Source organism: Agelaius phoeniceus, chromosome 3 (assembly GCF_051311805.1).
Source record: "Agelaius phoeniceus isolate bAgePho1 chromosome 3, bAgePho1.hap1, whole genome shotgun sequence".
Taxonomy (NCBI): Eukaryota; Metazoa; Chordata; class Aves; order Passeriformes; family Icteridae; genus Agelaius; species Agelaius phoeniceus.
Window position 1 is genome coordinate 50189724 of NC_135267.1, and position 17930 is coordinate 50207653.

A 17930-nucleotide genomic window follows, 5' to 3' on the forward strand; every position below is an offset into this window, starting at 1 on the left:
GTGCTGGTCAATGACAATTATTGTTTCCATCACAAACCAATTTGCTTTCTCTTGAGATACTTGTTGATTTACACCTTGGGGATAATGGGGTGTTTGTATAATTCACTTTGAGAAAAGTAGCATCCTTTCTCTTGTCCTTTCTTATTAACAAATTACATATTCCACCTGGGCGTACAGGCATAAAAGGTGGATGTGTGATTTTTCAAGTAAGTCAGGACAAGTTTGATTTCTAGAAAAAAAGACCATCCTCCATCATTGATAACTGTCTTGCTCAACATGTATCACACTAACAAGGTAATTGTATATTAAAATGAGGGGAGTGTGTGGTTTCATTCTATCATGTTCAGCCATTTCCTCTTGCCCAAATTAAAACTGTTTTGATATCTTGCCTTCCCACCTGCTACTGTAACTGGAACAGCTCTGCTTCAGCCTCTCCTTACCCTGGTGTCTCTGAATTTCCTGTCCCTGTGGGTTTGTCAGTCCTTAGCACTGCTGTGAATATTCCTATTCCTGTGCAACCCAATATTCGAGTCTGGCCTTGAGCTTGCAGCATATGTTTCCCACACAGTCCAAATTTGGTGCAATATACTGTAAGTTAATCTTCAGTAAAGCATAGTGCAGAGAAAAACCTGGGAAGAAAACAGATGGAGAAAGTAGAGCAAACAATTTGCATACATATGATATGACTCTTAGTTAAGATTAGCATTTCCTACTTTGCCTGAAAAGCCCTTAATAAAAATCCAAAATTCCAACTTCATGTTTGCCTCAAGTCAGCAGAACTGGAGGAGATGCCCTGATGGCAAAATGTCCCCCCAACCTAGGGACAGCCCAGCACAGGGCGGGAGGGAGCTCCAGCCCTGTGTTGTTGGCACATTCCTGGGATGCAGTAGGCAGAGGGGCAGGGAAGAAACTGCTGTCTGTGGGATATTTGCTCCTCACAGCCTTCATAGCTCTGAACCATCACCAGGGTCCTGAGTTACTCTGCACAGGTGGCTGAAGGGGGAATGTGGCCATCTTCCCATTTATTTATAGTCCTTCACAGTTCTTTCTGAGCATGGAGGCACAAGAAGTGCTTGGCAATGGACTCGGTGCCTTCTCTGCATTTGAGGTGTGTAATATGGATGTGTATCTCATAGTAATAATTTATTTATTTAGAAAACAAAAAATCAGTTTCCCTTTTGCAAAAATGGGGCTCTGAGATTTCTCTGAAATTTCTATACATGTGTAGCTCCATTCTCATGTCTGTCCAAACCTGCACAACAATAAGATGTTGAGGTGGTCAGTCACAGCAATATGCCACTTTCATAAAGGAAAGCATTGAAAAATATTTAAATGAAGCCATGCAATAAATAAATAAATAAATTACAAATCTCTTTTGTTTCAGCAGTTAAAAAGGCATAGAAGTTTTCTCACACCCACAAGCTCAAGAGTGCTGTATTTAGAGTGCTAAAAAGCAAATTCCAGTACTGAAGCTCGCTTCTCTGGCGGGCTACATTTGGGTATAGTGCCTAAGTCCTGGAAGCAGTGACTAAAACATGCTTATTTTTGACATGTACTCTGGTACTGTCTGTCTTTCACAGATTGCAGTGGAACCAGATCGTGATTCACATTTGTGTTAGTGTAAGAAAGACTTTACTACTTGTTCAGGTTTCAAACCTGCATGCTGAGTCTAAAGTTCTGGCTTGGTGGACATGGCTTTGTGTTGATAGAAGAAGTTGCTTATAAGGAGATATCTGCTTTCTTTTGACCTTTTAGCAGCTAAATAAATAAAATCTCAGATCTTGGTATGTATTTGTCTTTGGGAACTTCTGCAAAGATGAGAGGTTTCTGGGGTAGTAAAGGCTGCTCAGGTTAGTTGTAGCAATCCTGCAAAGTCACTGCCATGTAGCTGAAAGCATTTCCCTGGCTACTCCCAGATGGCTGTGCTGCAATGGCTAAAAAATTCAAACTTTGAAAAATGGTCATGTGGATGTAAGCTACATTGCTAGATAAGAGTTCAAAAGGGTTGTCAGGGATTTTTTTTTTTCTTTACCTGATGATGGCAATCCAACTTGTTACCAAATAACTTTGCATAGTTTGAGGCAGAGCATCTCATGAGGCTGGCTGCAGGGGACATCCCGAGGAAAGCCAGTTCCCAGCTGCAGCCTGAATGGCTGTGGGAGTGACTGCAGCTGGGCACGTGGTGGGAATTTGTGATTTATGGAACCACCGCAGAACCAATTGGAGGTCATTTGCTTCTTTCTCATTTCTACTTTAAGAGGGACATTACAGTAAATAATGTCTGTGAAGAGGAGGGGAAAACATGCTGTGGTTTGTTTGGCCTCCTTCTCCTTTTGCATCCCTTTGAAGTTGGTAAGTAAATAATTTGGGCAATAAAATCAGCACTCCACAGTGTTCCTTTGTTTCTTCTGCTGCTCTACCTTCCCTTCCTGCTCTTAGCCCTCCTGCCAGCCACCACTTGGTTAGCTTGGGCAGCAAAATAAGTGTCCTCAGGAACTGCTGCAGCACGGAGGATAAAATGTTTCTTGACTTCTTAATGGAGTTAAATTAAAATGCAACTCAAAGAAAATATTTATGTGCTATTTGTTTTTCCTTTTGCAATAGGGCATACTGTGATGTGGGAGACTTTTTCCCTTAAAAATATATTACTACTAATTTGAAGGCCATGGAGGATGCCAGTCACTTTGGGGTTTTTTTCATTATAGACTTGCCTTAATTTTTAGTGGCTTCTTTCATTATTTGAAAATAGTTTTTTCTGTATCCACAAAATATTGTAAAGAACATAAAGCTGGACTTCCAAAAAAATCCTCCCATAGATTTATATACTTTTGAAGCAGGGCTCAGCCAGTTGCTTGGCTGGTGTAAATGTCATCTGCCCTGAATCCAGGGGTTTGTGAAATTCCCAAATGTGTGGCCATTTCTCCCTCTACCTCCCCCGAGGTGCCTGTGGCTCTGGGCCCCAGCACTGCTGGGAAGGAGGACTGGGGTTCTCACCTGCCCAGCAATGCATCAGGGCTGTGGTGTTGCCCTTTGTTTGAGGGCAACAGGAAAAGTACTCACTGCCAGGAAAAGCACAAAGCTCTGACATCTCACCATTCTCTGTGGAAGGGAAGGGTTTAGGTCCTGGTTTTGTGGAGGTGTCTCTTCTGTTGTAATGGCACAGTAAATAGCTGATGCTCTTGACCCAGGTTTGGCAGTGGAGAGGTTAGAGATGAAGCACTTAACTCTGCATTTTAGTCCATCACCTCAGAAAGCAGTGAAGATGTGAACCCATTTATGTTTGCAGCATGCATGGTTCTGTTAGTGACGAAGGTTAGAGTTGCTGTATGAAAACCAAAGTGTTTTCAGACCACTGCAGTGGATTTGGATGGCAAATGGCAAGAAAACTTGGATTTTTTTTTTCTCTTTTCTCCTATCCCACGTGAGCAGAGAGGGCACAGGTTTGACTGGAAGGAGTTGATTTCCTTCTTAGATACTTATCTGTTCTTATGCATAACTCAAATCTCATTTCAAGATGCAAAACTCCTTGGCTCAGTTATTATTGTAGCTTTTAATAAGATGGAGTTATTACTTCAGTGAAAGCAATGTGGAAGATGGGACAAATCTCTTTTCTCCTTGTGGGGCTTCTCATGAGAGCTCTCAGAGCCATAGTTTTGACTCCATGGCATTCTGCCCCCTTTGACTGTGCCCATTTGCTGCAGTGGCTCTTCAGAAAATGCTGATTTTTTGGGCTGGATTCAGAGTTTAGGTACTCAAACACAGTTTTCTGCTCTCCTCTCAAATGAAGGCATGAAGAAGGGAGAAGGACTGGCCATGAGCTCCCAACAGCTCTCTTCCCTGTCCTCCATGTGGAGAAGAGGAACTTGCCTTCTTCCAAGCACCACCATGAAGGTGACCTTCAAAGGATATCAAAGTGGGCGAGAGGAGGCCAGGAGGGACATAAAGTTACTTTGGGGGTCTTCATCCTGGTGGAAAGAGCGGGCAGCCAAGGGATGTCAGGCAGCAGTAGTCTGTAACCAGGGAGAGCAGGTGGGAAAAGCTGGGGCCCCACGGGGCTCCTGCGATGGAATGGAAGAGGGCAGGGAGCCGCGGGCTGGGTGTGTGATCACGCCTAGGTATAACATGTATTTAGCACTGGAGTGAGTCCAAGGCTGCTATGGATTGCTGCATGAGGGTGAATCAGAAGGATGAAAAAGGCAGCTGTTTGCTGCCAGGATATTGTAGCAGTGCTTTTGAAAATGTTTTGATATCATACACTGTAACTGTTTTGTAGTTGGCCGAATCAACATGTTTCTGAAAGGTGCAGCACATGAAAACTTCGTAGAGCACTTATTTGAAAAACTGTAGCCTTTTGCCTGTCACAGAAAGGAATCTGCTGAGTGGTTGCATGAAGGCACTGTGTGCATCCACACGTGTGTGCAGCCAAGGGGTGGAAAAGCCCGGGGAGCAGGGGAGTGAGACACCATGGCTCAGGTTGTGTGCTGGAGCTAGGAAGGGATGGAAGGAGATGGTCAGTCCAGTCAGGTGGTTCTGGGTGACTGAAGGGTGCCTGAAGGAACCAGCATCATCTTCAGGGATCTCTTGCTGCTTCTGGCACCACCACCATTTTGCTAAAGCCCCAGTACCTGTCAGGGGCTGTGTCCAGCTTACAGGATGGGGCCAGAGCTTGTTTGTGGGCATTGATTTCATCACCTCTGTCCTTCCTGGGCAGGTTGGATGCTGGAGGGGGCCCTCCTGCCTGTGGGCCAGTAGGCACGGTCAGACCCAGCCCAGACACAGCTACTTGAAGCTACTTCTTCACCTTGTCCCACGTGCATCCATTACATCTCTGTCTGAGCATGGGGATACCTGCCAGCCCCTCGGTGTCTCCTTTTGCCCCCTCCACAGCCACACGTGCTGGTGTCTTGTGGTGGGGTCCCAGGTTTGGGGTTACAGACATGCCCTGCTCTTGGCGAGCACCCTGTGAGAGAGGGCAAGGTGTGAGTGGTGTGCCTGCTGCTGTGGCAGAAGGTGCCAGCTGTGGTTCTTTCTTCTTGGGGAGTTGTTTCCATCATCTGCCATGGGAGATTATTTTTATCTCTGGTAAACAGCCTTAATTCCAGTGCTGTGTGATCTCTGGTACAACCTGCAGCTAGGCCAGCAGGTGGTCGCCCATGGTTCAGAGATCATGATCTTGGTCTGGATTCAAGTGCCGATGGGAACCTGTTCTACAAAGCATGTTTGATGTGTTTTCAATAACTCCTCATGCTGGGGAGAGATTTTATTAAATTTGAGTAGGTTTAGATTCTCTGGTTGTTTAGTACCTTGTTTGTGTTGCTATGCTCCTGTCCAGTGAGAAGTGATGAAACCTGGATGTCTGAGGCAAGGCTGACAGCTTCTTGCCAAATGGGGTGATAGAAAACAGTTCTCAGAAGTAATGATAAGTGAAAATTTAGTGTCAGCAAGAAAGTCTGTGTCAAACTGATTGGTTAAATAAACATATTTCCATCCAGAAGAGCTGTGCCTATAGGAAAGAGTGTGACATCAGGTGTTTAAGCCATAGTTTTCATAAGGACAAGGAGTTGTGTTTTCAGCTCACTGTATTTTAAGTTTGGCCAACACATTTCTACTGAAAATCAAAATTTCCTGTGGGAAATAATAAGAGCAAAACTAATGGCAGTATTTTGCACATTTTACATTTGATAATGTGACTAGGGATATGCTTGAATTCCTTACAAGTTGCCTCCTTTTCTGAGCCCTTGTTATATAGTGATGTTATATTTGTGAGTTTTTAACTAATATTTAGTCATTAACTCGCTCTTTGACTTGTCAGATCCTGAGCTTTAATCTACCTTCCCTCTATACCTTCTGACTCCTTCTATTGGGTGTGCCAGCAAATTTCAGTGTACCAGAGCAAAGAAAAAATCTTAATCTTGCTGAGAAACTCAGAATTCAGAGCTGCAGTCAGCTTTCTCTGTAAGAAGCAGTAGTTACTAAGACTTGGTCTGACTTTTTGGACATTACTTTGGTACTTGTGACAAACAAGCTTTTATCATTAGCTTTTGCTTCATGGCAGGCAGGCAGAACTGAGGCAGCAAGGGATGTTATAGGTGCAGGCTGATAGGCTGATGCTGAGCCTTCCTCTTCTGAGCTTTGGAGTGTTTGGATGGCCATGCTCCACCAGTGAAAAGTCAGAAAATAGCATTTATGCTTTCTTAGCTCAAAAGATGTTCTGGTGTTAATGCTCTCTCTCAAAGACAGATTTAACAAAAAAAAAAAAAAAAAAAAAAAAAAAAAAAAAAAAAGGAGTTTCCCTGGGAACAAGACCTTGTATAACCTCAACAGAGGAGGATGGCAAGCTGAGGTCTCTCATGCATGGCTTTGCCTGTACACTTTCTGCAGAAATACAAGGCTCTGTGACCTGGACAGTTGTCAGGGTCTTGTCATGATAGCAAGATCTTCACAGTTTTTTGAGCAGCATTTTGCACCACAGTAGATCCTTGGCATTGTACAAAGGTGACAGAGGCCAGAACATAGCCCAGTAAGATGAAGTCTGTGACTTTCCATTTTAAGGAGTTCATCCCCATGTGGTTCCGGAACTTTACCATTGTTTTTCCTTTTCTTCCCTAATAAGGATATGTTGCAAACAAAACTCAATATTGTAGTTTCTTTATTTCAGCTAAAATAAATTCTTACAGTTAGAAACATGCAGTTTAAATTAAAGGCCGTGGGCAGTTCTTTTTATACTGTGCAGCAGTTGGCTACACAGGCATCAAGGTTGTCCTGTGTCCTGCTGGAAGTGATCTGGTTTTACACTGCCTAGACCTCTATGGATCCCTCTCTCTTCAGAAAGTTGGCAGCTCATCTACCATATTGTTCTTTATATCTTCAGTCATGTTGCCAAAAGTTTCCGTTAGGAGGTGATTTGCTTGTGAAGCCAGCTTGCCTTTCATCTTGAGTATTTTCCTAGGCATCCTAAAGTCAACAGTGCTTGGTTAAAAACCCTGAACAGCAGATGCTTTTCAAAGCATGTGAAAAAGGAGATCTGAAAAAAACCATATTGAATACGTTTTATGGTGATATGATTTTGGATCTATATCTCCTATTCACCTCTATTTCCAGCATGAACCTATGACAAAAATAAATACTAGGCAACAAAGCTAGTAGTAATGCCAAAGCTTCAAAATAAATGTGATTGCTTGTGAAAGAGCAGTTGAGTGAGTTGGATGAAATGGCAGTGTAATTATATGGTAGCAAGTCAAAGTTTGATAGCTTGGAGCTTATCTTAGCACAGCATGCCACTTCCCCCCCACTTCTTGGTATGGCAACACTTCTTTTTCAACACTTCATTCCGAGTTTTTCCTTTTTAAAAAATCCTATCAAACCTTAAGTTGTTGTTTCTAATGATTTTGGAAGGAAATTCAGATAGTAATTAAAATGGCACAGACCAAAACCATTTAACCAAAATATCCCCAAAAGGAAAATTTTGAGTAGTTAAAGTGAACATTATGAATTCCCATCTCCTGCAGGATTCTTTATTTTGTTAACACTTTTTGGATTAGCTTCAGTTGTGCCAAGATAAAGGATAGCAGAAGGCAAGACTCTATGGAAAGTGTGCCTATGCCCTAAATGACCTGAAACTGAGGACTGCTTGTATGTATATGACACTAGTCCACTGCCACAAATATTTCCATTATTTGGAAGATTAAGCAGAACAAAATGGCTTAAGCTTTAGAATACAAACTTTAAATTACTAGTATGCTTTTAAATAGTTCAGTAAAAATTGCTTCCTTTAGTAGTCAAGGTCTCTTATCTGATACCTGCTTCCTTCCCCCTCTATGGATGCTTCCTGTTTTCCATGTCAGTCCACACATCCCCCGTGTATTTCCATGTGCCTTTTCCTGTTGTCCTCTGACCTGCTGCAGCTGCTCCTCAGATGCCTCTCCACCAAGGAAAGATTCCAAAGCTGAGCTGGCTCCTTACAGTGCCATGAAGACACACTTTGAGGACCCCTCCCCTCACCTTGAGCAAAGAGGCAGCAGCTCATGCTTTTCTGGGAATGCTGCTCCAAAGTAGCCATTGTGTACCATTGACAGCGCACACCCCACTTTGGAAGTCCCTCTTATGCCTTCACCCTGTGCTGTTAGTATTGTGCAAGTGACACAAGAAAAACAAGAGGAAAATAAGATGTGTCAGGTGTGTGACAGTAAGCAGTTAAGTCATGTCTGTGCTTTCATGTATGACTCAGTTACCCTCTCTGAGATGGCTATTGCTGTGGGAATAAAATGTTGACTGATAACCAGGAGAAAATTACTTAAGGAAGGATCCTGCTCTTTACATGTGGAATTGCATCTTCAGGGATTTAGTAGGGTTTGGCTACAAAGCAGAAAGCCAGAGAGATACTGTCTGTACCTTACTGCCAAATACACCCTAGTTCATGGGTGTTTCCAACCCTTCTTTCTTCTGCTTTACAAGAGAAATGTGACTATGTTTATTCAGCTACCTATGCTCCAACAATAGCAGAAGTGAGGTGGAGTATTACAAAATACTTATTTAAAAGGGAAAAATGCATGAGACATGATTATGTAGCAAGTATTTTCTTACTTTTTTTTTTATTGAGGAATACATTCTGTTTCTCTTCCTTTCTGTTCTCCTACTGCAGGGGATGGATGTGGGCACACAGTGATGTATCAGGACAGTGGGACGCTGGCATCCAAGAACTATCCTGGGACGTACCCAAACTACACTCTTTGTGAGAAGAAAATCCAAGTGCCTCCAGGAAAACGCCTGATCTTGAAAATTGGAGACCTGGATATTGAATCCCAGAAATGCGAGTCCAGCTACCTTACCATCCAGAGCTCTTCAACATTGCATGGTATGTGAGAGACAAGGCCATGGTCAGTGAATGAACTGGTGAAAGTGTGGGTAAAAGACAGCTTAGCAAAATGCAAGAAATGTCAGCCTTTGTGCTCTCCTCCTCCTTTCTGTATTCAGGTGTTTCATTCTCTGTGTGGGAAGCCACTGTCCCACCGTGTATGGTGCTGCCCTGCTGTGCTGCAGAGGGGCTGCTGGGGCTCGGGCACAGCTCTCCTGAGGGCTCTGCCTTCACACCTGCAGAGCTGGACCATCACAGTGTTGGTACAGCAAGTCTGTAGATCTGTATCAGCCCTGCTCCCTCCTTGTGCAGGGGAAGAGCTTCCTCACAAACTAGACAAAGATGAGAAATTTTGGAGTCAGTGATCCTGTGTGTCTCTATTCCTAGGCAGTCCATGGCTCAGAGAGGAGATAACCTTTACTATTGCTAGCTGTTAGCCACCTTACTTATGTACAAGCTTTAATACCTGCAGATATTAAATGCATACAGCCAGACTGGGCTCTTGTAACAGATTTGCACAGGAAGATAAGCAAATAATCTGCTACAGCTGTGCACTTAAAACAATCATAACGGCAACAGGATTCTCCCCAGGGAGAACATGAGGCCTTCCTCAAAATGGTTTTCCCAACCAGTTGTCACAGAAACTTTTGATCTGCACTTTCTGGAAGAGTCAAACTGATTTTCAAGTCATGCACCCTTTTCCAGAAATTCAGTTTAAATTCAAAGCTGCAAGGAGTTCTGCAATGTAGGAATAAAGTAATGAATTGACATTTCATAAAATTTTGCCTGCTGGGAGTGGGCTGTGTAGCCCTTCAGTCAGCTGAGGCTAAATGTACTGTCCTGGACTTAACAAGCAGAATGGATTCAAGGGAAAAATGTGATGAAGATATGAGCTGCACAGAGCTTCTGCACATTTTCCACCTCACTGCTTGGCTCAGAAAAGTATGTGGTTCTCCAAAGATGAGATCTCATAGGATATCTTAGTAGTAAGGAGGGTTGATTGCCTTTCATGTATCAGTATGATGGGCTTATCACTCATCTGGTAAGAGAAGATCAAGTCAGGTATTAAAGGCTTGCTCACAAAGGAAGGTAAAGGTAATTATTGTTCTCATGGGGGAGGTATTACATTTTGAAACAACCTTCAGTAAGAGTGGGCAGTGACATGCTGATATCTGAGCCTGCACAGAGCTTGATTTGAAGCATAAGGAGCATCTCTGTTCATGTGTGCTGGAATTTTTTAGTGTTATTTATTTCTTTCTTCCCTGAGAAGTCAGAAGGGGTGAGGCACTGGAACAGGTTGCCCAGAGAAGGTGTGGAGCTCCATCCTTGGAAGTATTCAAGGCTAGGTTGGATGGGGACCTGACCAACCAAATCTAGTGGAAGATCCCTGCCCATGTCAGGGAGGGCTGGAATTAGATGCTCATTAAGATCCCTTACAACCCAAGCCATTCTGTAGTTTTGTGATCTGTTTTGTAACTAAGTAATGAGTTGTGCTCACCTGAAGCAGTCTGTCTGTACTTGGCAATAAGAAATAGGTGGTTATTATTGCATTAGCATATCTCTGAATAATTTTTATTGATACTCTCTTGACATTTTTAATCTAAATCTTCTCGGAAACAGGGATAAATCAACATATTGTTTTTTGAAGTGAAAAATGAAGCTTGGATATTGATTGAAATTCTGGTTCCTTACAGATCAGCCTGAAGGCATCTTCACATCATTTATACTGCAGCTATTCAGCCTATAAGCACAGAGTAGCTGTGTATTATGCAATCAAGTCCACATAATTAATTTTTTTAAAAGTATTCCCACACCCATTTTCAGATCTGATTAGTAACGTCTGATGCATGTGGACTGTAATTTACATTCTCAGTAGTGAACTGCACAATTAGCAGATTTTGGTCATATCTGATTAAACCAGTTTTACAGTTTAGGCAGACTTACCATCTGTAATGTTTTTTGTGGTCTGCAGCTCACTGTAGACTTTCCCACCAGCATACCTACAGAGTGTCTGTTCTACGTTCAGGCAAATCCATGCAGAATGGATGTGGAAATAGTTCTATAGGCATAAATTCACGATGTTGCTTATGTTTTAAAAGACACGTGAATTCTTAGATGAGATTAAATCTTCTCTAAGTCATTTTTTTTCAACTCTTGCTATAGCTTTGGGTTTCAATATGCATTTATTCAAGTGAAAAAAGCCCTGTGAATAAGCACTGCTGCATCCATTCAGTCTGTCAAGTGTCCTTTTAGACAGCTGTTTCTGAACTCAGTTCTCCTCTTTGCAACCCTTCCCTCTTCATGAACATCTACAGTCAGGTCAACCTCCTCCCTCTGGCTGAGGAGATACTGACCTTAGCCATCAAAATTCTTTCATGGGATGATGGAGACTTGAAAATATTTTGCAAGCACTGAAAACATCTGAGCAATTAAAAACTAATCTTGGTGTGTTTTCAGTATTTGACCTAGCTTTAAAAAGGAAAACCTAAAAAGCAAAGTATGAAAGATGACTCAGTTTCACCAAAATGGGTGAAAACTGCATGTGAATGCGAATGTGAATGTGAATGCTGCTCATGTTTCAAATTAGTCTGAGCAACCTTTGCTCTTTATTTGGGAGGTTTGCAATTACAAGACAATAAGGTCCAAAGGGAAATATGTTTTAAATATCACGCTGATTTCTTCAGCTCTACAGAAAACAACAGCATGAATGTCAGTATGAATAAAAACATCTGTTGAGGAGTATATTCTAAAGCTTGGAAAATTGGTCGGAGGCAAAATACTAGATTGTGTACAAATATTAAATTAGTGTGAAGAAGGCTCCAGATGATAAAGTATTGTTTTCCTTTCAGATTTCTTCCGGTCTTTACATATAACTGTGATTCATTCATCATTATAACCATCTGCAGGGATTCCTGCAATACAGCAAGGAGTAACTCAATTTGTCTTTGGGGTATTTATGTTCCTTGCAGCAAAGGGAATCTGTTAAATACAAATGAAGGAATTAATTGATTTATGTTAGCAGGAATATTGATGCTACTTCAGTAAGGTGGTGACTAGAGATTAGAGCACCTACCTGCAGATTTTATAGAAGTTCTGGACATTCCTTGAATTCTGCAGATGGATAGAAGAGTATGATTCATTCCTAGAAAAGCATGCAGTTGTTGTGTGTGCTGATCTACTGAAGCCTTTCTCAGTCCCAACTAAAACACAAATGTGACACTACAGTTCTTCTCACCTTTGGTACTTCTCAGCTTTGATGGACCTGTGAAAGCAGCTATTGAATTTATATTTCTCCAATATTGCAATTAAAAGATGATAGTTAAATAATCTTAATGAAGCTCTGAAACTGGGGTCATACAGGGTCCTGACAGTATATCTCTGAGTTATTACTCTGCAAATTATTTTCTTTAGTGCTCACTGGAGAAAGGAACCTGTAGCAAGCCTTTTCTTTCAAGCTGTTAGCTCTGTGTTCAGACGTAGCTGTGAAAATATTAATCATCAGTCAGCAAAGGGAGTCTAACACCCATTTTGGTGAAACTGAGTCACCTTTGTCTGACAAACATTTAAATATTAGCACAGCTTTGCACAGGTTGTCTCTGTGAGAAATAAATAGATGATCGTGGTCTGTTTCAAAGGCACAGTTTTTGACTGGATTAAAATATGGTGTTTTTTGTCCCACAGAAAATTAATATGAGCATAATCTCACAGTGCAGACAAGGTGCAGCCTTTACCGAAATGCTTTTCTTCTTGAGTTAATTGCATTATCTGAGCATATTAAAAATACTGAGCTCTGAAGTAGAGCTTCTGATTTTTTAATTAGTTAAAGGGATATGTGAAAACAAGATTAACCATGTCAGCCCTGTAGTTCTCAAGAACAAAATTTGCACTACTTATGAAGGTGGATCATAGATGTTTTAAAAGTTTGACAGGAACTGCTTTTAGTCTGCTTCTTTTAATGTCTCTATCAAATTTCTGTACCTCTTTTGACCCCTTTTTTTTCTTTTTTCTATCTCTTCGCCATCTAATGGCTTGGTATTTTTTCCCTTAATTTTGTGAGATGATCATCAGTCTTGACTGGAGAGAAAGCCAAAAGAAGAGATAAGTGCCTACTTACTTCCTCATTCACTTGCAGTCAGTAGGAGGTTGATGTGTTCCTCTGGGGTGGATGTCAGAGCTGCTGAGTGACTAGTAATAATTTGGAGAGTTAGTGCAGTTGACTTGTTCTTGCATAATTTACAGCTGGTAACTAATGTGAAATAGAGAATTTACTGAAAATGCTTTCTTCTCCCCACATCCCCTCGCTAAAGGTACAGAGTGCCTTCGGATGCCTCCTACCTGTCATTATGGCTTGAGGGGATTCATCAAACCAGTTGCTCCTTATTATGTATTGAAATAAATATCTTGCTTGAATAAAGGGTGTGTCCAGAATTCTTTTTCATCCCTCAAAGGAAACTTGTTATTACTGTATTGTTTCTGGTATTTCAGGAAACCCAGAGAAATGCCCAGACAAGTTCTTGCTGAAGATCAAGTTGAACAGTTTCTTAACAGTCAAAACACTTTTAACAGATGGGTTTCACCTGAGTTGTTGCAGTATCCTGAGTTTTCAGCTTTGGAAGGATTGATGCAACAAAGAATGTCAGCGTTTTTTTAATCAAATGGACCTTTTTTCCTGTTAGCTGCATACAGTGTGTTAGCCTCTGTTTTTTGTTAAAGTACAGTTCTTCACTCATGATTCCTAGTTGTTGCTGTGTTTCTGTGTTTGGATTTGGCTAAAACCACAACCATGTTAAAAGAGGCAATCTCACCTGAGGTCAAGCAGGCAGACCAGCCTGTGCGGGTGGTGCAGATGCTCCATTTTAAAGTTGTGATTACTTCCCCAACCTAATTCAGATGCCTTTTCCTTTCCTTTATTGCAGTCTTTGGCAACCCTTTGGAAACCGTAACCGAAAGTTGTATTTGTTTTTCCTGAAACAAGAAATGCTTACCACTCAGCCTGAGATCAGACTGTGTTGCAGAGAGTTAAATGTTGAATAACCAGGCTGTCTCATCCTGACTGCTCTGTCATCTTGTATCTGCAGTGTTAAACTGCAAGGAAGGACATAGAGCAGCACCTTCTGTGTCCTTGCAGGGTCCTGCTGGTTCCCACTGCACCATGTGTGTGTCAGGGTTGGAGCAAAGAGGACCTCTCCTGGTAAGGGGGAGAGGAAAAGTTACTGCTTATCGAAGTATTTGTGTGAATGTGGGATGGAGATGGATTTTGAGACTGAAGGTGTTTTCATACAACAGATTCTTGCTGGTTTTGTGAACTATTTGTGAAAGACTTGCACTCTGGATGAGTTTTTAGCTCTGAAGTGAAACAAGTGTAATCCCTGTTCATCTCATCCCCTGTCCTTTCCCAGCTACTGAGGTAATTCCAAATTGACTTATTTGAGAAAAGGCTACAATTTAAAACATTGCTTTCCCCAAACAAATGCATTAAGACGTGATAATCGTTTAGAGAAACATCCATGGATTGTTGCTGCATCTTGCCTGCCAACCATGGCTTACTCTGCAAGTAAAGACTGAAAAAAGGGAGAGGATTCTCTGTTGAACAGAGGACATAATTATTTAATATCCAAACCAAGTTTCTTAAAGACCTCTGCAAATGTCAAGCTGCAGATTTCAAATGAAGTTGAGGAATGTGAAAGCAGAATGAGCATAGTGAACTGGCCATTCAATAGCTGAAGAGGGAAATAGTTGCTTCTAAAAGGAAGCAAAACCCTTACAGAAGAGGCAGAAAGTATTAAGAACTAGAGAAACAAGCAGCATGTAGGCATTGCCAGCTGGTGTGAAAGAAGAGAGTCCTCTGGGCACAGTACTTCTTAAGGGAAGTGGAAAAAATAAAGGAACATAATTCAACAAGGAAAGCTCAGGAGCTGTGCCAGAGCCTGGTTGACAGTAGAAGTAAACTAGACCTCATAAAACCAGACAATGCTGTAAAGATCATCAGATTTGCAAACCAACACTATTATGAAAAAGACAAAAGCAGTAGGCTATTGCTAACATTGAAAAAATAAACAAAGTGTAAAATAGTCTCTTCAGTCTCCAGAGGGGCCAGCCAAAGGATATCCACGAGACAATTTACTGTGTATCTTGCAGGATGTTAATACTGCTTGGAGACAAAAGTGTTTTATTTAAGCCACCTAAACCATACCATCAGATCAAATGTTCTGCATGAAAGACATTAAAAGTTAGTTTAATTATGGAGAATATTAAAATTAGTATACTTGAAATCCTTAAACCCCTAATATCTCTCCTGCAGAATTTTTATTAATATGTATAAAAGGAATCTGGAGTGAACAGACGGAACCACAGTTGGGTCACCTTCTTAATGAGACACAGGAAGGAGGAAAGGCCCTGGCATCTAGATACAGTAATATTGAAATATGGAGAACACCTACTCAGCTTCATCACATGTAACACATCTGTTTATTAAATCAAACTCTTCCCTTTGTTCTTATAAACAAACCAAATAATCCTGCCTGCTTACCCCAGCAGGGCTCCAGCCAAGTCACTTTAACAGGAAGCTGAGAGAGATCAGCATTCATGACTCGTTTTTCAAGCCGAATATGCAAAACAGCCCACCTCACAACTAACATTAGAAGATGAAAAACTGATAACGTGATCTGGCAGTTCTCAAAAGGGATCTTAAAAAACTTCTGGCTAAGTCCCAGGTTTAGGAATTAAATATTTATCCAGAGTCAAGTCCAAATGCTGCAGTAAAAATTAACAGGACCCTTTAAGCAAGTTTCTCATTTTCATACTGGGGCTTTCTCTGTCATCTCTCATCTTCACTATGGTTGTACAGTATTCATATGGGCAGCCCAGGCAAGTCTGAGGACCTGACAGTGTAGTGCTGATAAGGTTTAATTCAATTATCTGAATTGTTAAGGAGAAGTATATTGAAATGTTTTGCAAGGCTTCCTCAGTTTGCAACAAAAGAACAAGTGAATGTTTCATAGTATTAATAAATTCTACCTGCCCACCCCCCCCTTTTTTTTTAATTACAAATCTTTGCAGAAAACTTATAAACCTTTGGAAGATATTCCTCCCTTGAGTATATACTCTTTCTTACTTCTATATCCTTTAAGGAATTAATCCTAGGCTCCCTTTTTTTGGAGCTACCTATGGGAATTTCTTGGTACGCCAGAACTGCTCTTGGCAGAAGATAACCATAGCCTGGTAACCTTTTTAGATTTATTACTTCATAGTGGAAACTTGTCTTTAGACTGAATGTTGGTTTCTTAAGCTGATCACTTCTGAATTTCTTGCTTTAATTTGGATTATACAGCTCTGTGTGTCTAGATTATTTTATATTTTATTTTATTTTATTTTATTGGTTTTTGTCATGATGTAAGATTTGTTTGTATAACTATCTGGAATGTACGTAGACTTGCTACTGGAAGAGACACTCATCCCTGATCCAGCTGATGTGTGGTTGTGTGACTCAGCCATCTAAATTATACCTCCAGAGTAGATAGGTCACTGCCAATGGCTGCGAGGGAGAAAGCCAAAGAACACTTGTGGGAAAATATGTAGAGACAGTCCTTGAGAGAAGAAAAGGACTAAAGCTTTCTCAGGTGCTTTATTTTGAAGACGTGCAATGCTCCTTGTCTTTCCCCCATTTCTCTCTCTCTCAGAAAAATATCTAAGTTAGCACTTCTCCCACTGCAACCTGACACAAAAGACCCTCTCAAATAAATCACTCGTGCAGTTGACTGGTATGACACAGTGTCAGATGCTGTCTTTTTGATAAGTTCATTTCCTAAGCAATTTGTTTAACCCTTTTTATAGACATTGTTTTCTCTGACTAAGTCGTGAGTCATTTTTCAACACATGAGTACTCCAGGGAAATGTCACATTCGTCGCTTGTTTCTCTGCCTGCCTGCCTTCACCATATGATTTTTAAGCCAAAAGGACAAGAGTTCCTCCTTTTGTTTGTCCCTTCTGCTGACAGCTGACTCTGATTGGGCTACTCTATAGGCTGACCTTATAGCTGTTACAAGGCAAATGAATAATTTGGAAAAGAGCCCCTTCCCTAACCCAGAGCACCAAGCAAAATGAAGAAGCTTTTAGGAGCCTGTTATGATGGGTATCACTCATCAGATTTGTGTCATGATGTGAATGTAATTACTTGTGTCTCAGAAGTCAGTTCCAAGTTGCCCTAAAGTAGCCACCACCACCAAGATGAGGTTGTCTAGGAAAAATCAAAGTGGTCGTTTTTCATCCCAAAGGCTTGCTTTAGGACACAAAAGCTGTCATTCACCTCAACAGAACAGATGGGCTGAGGGCTTGTAAAGGGTCATTTGGATTTTTTTTCCTCTGGGGAAAAAGTCTCTTTGCCATCTTAAAAAAGCCTCTTCTTTGCAGTTTGTATTGTACATAGACTCATAAATTTGAACAAGTATATCCAAACTGCTTTGAATTTTCTGTATTATCTGTGCCTGAGGGCAGCTAGGGACAAATGTTTGCACCCAGGTATGGTGACAGAAGGCAAATGCAAAGACTGTGGCAGTCTCCAAGGAACACTCCCCTCGGGAACTGACTTTCTGAGAAGCAAATGTAATTACTAGGAGTCCTGGGCATGCCTACTGTCACAAGAAAGGAGTGTCCCAAAGACTGTTCCAAGATACTGCAGTTGGTAGCTATAAAACCCTTATCTAATTCACTGTATGCACAAGGCTGTTGTCTCCCTGTCCCACTCCCTTCATCTTCCCCTTTCTCTCCCTCTCTTTTTTGTTTAAAACTCTAGAGACTTGAACTGTGTATTACCATGTGGTTTTAAATGGAAAAAGCTTAGGAAATTTTCTAAGGGAAATGTTACTGCCTTGGAGTACAATCTGGCTTGCGGCATGCAGGTCCTTGAAAACCAGGTGCTCTGTATCTGATCTTAATCCTTTCTGACTGGCTGCTGTGCCACAATGGCATGAGCTGTGTGTATTTGAAGGGTTTATCTCGGGGACCCTGCCTAGATCCCTTGGATTGCTTTTGAATGTAGTGTCATTTTCTCTAATGAGTTACTGCTGGTTGTGAGCAC

The 17930-nt window shown here is 41.4% G+C and overlaps 1 protein-coding gene across 1 annotated transcript in view; it reads left to right on the forward strand.

Annotated features, from left to right (window-relative positions):
- DCBLD1 (discoidin, CUB and LCCL domain containing 1) overlaps positions 1 to 17930 on the forward strand; it is a 46547-nt gene that overhangs the window by 7088 nt on the left and 21529 nt on the right. Inside the window, exon 2 of the mRNA XM_054629842.2 lies at positions 8642 to 8854. Coding sequence (XP_054485817.2) covers positions 8642 to 8854 — 213 coding nt within the window. The remainder of the gene's footprint in view (positions 1 to 8641; positions 8855 to 17930) is intronic.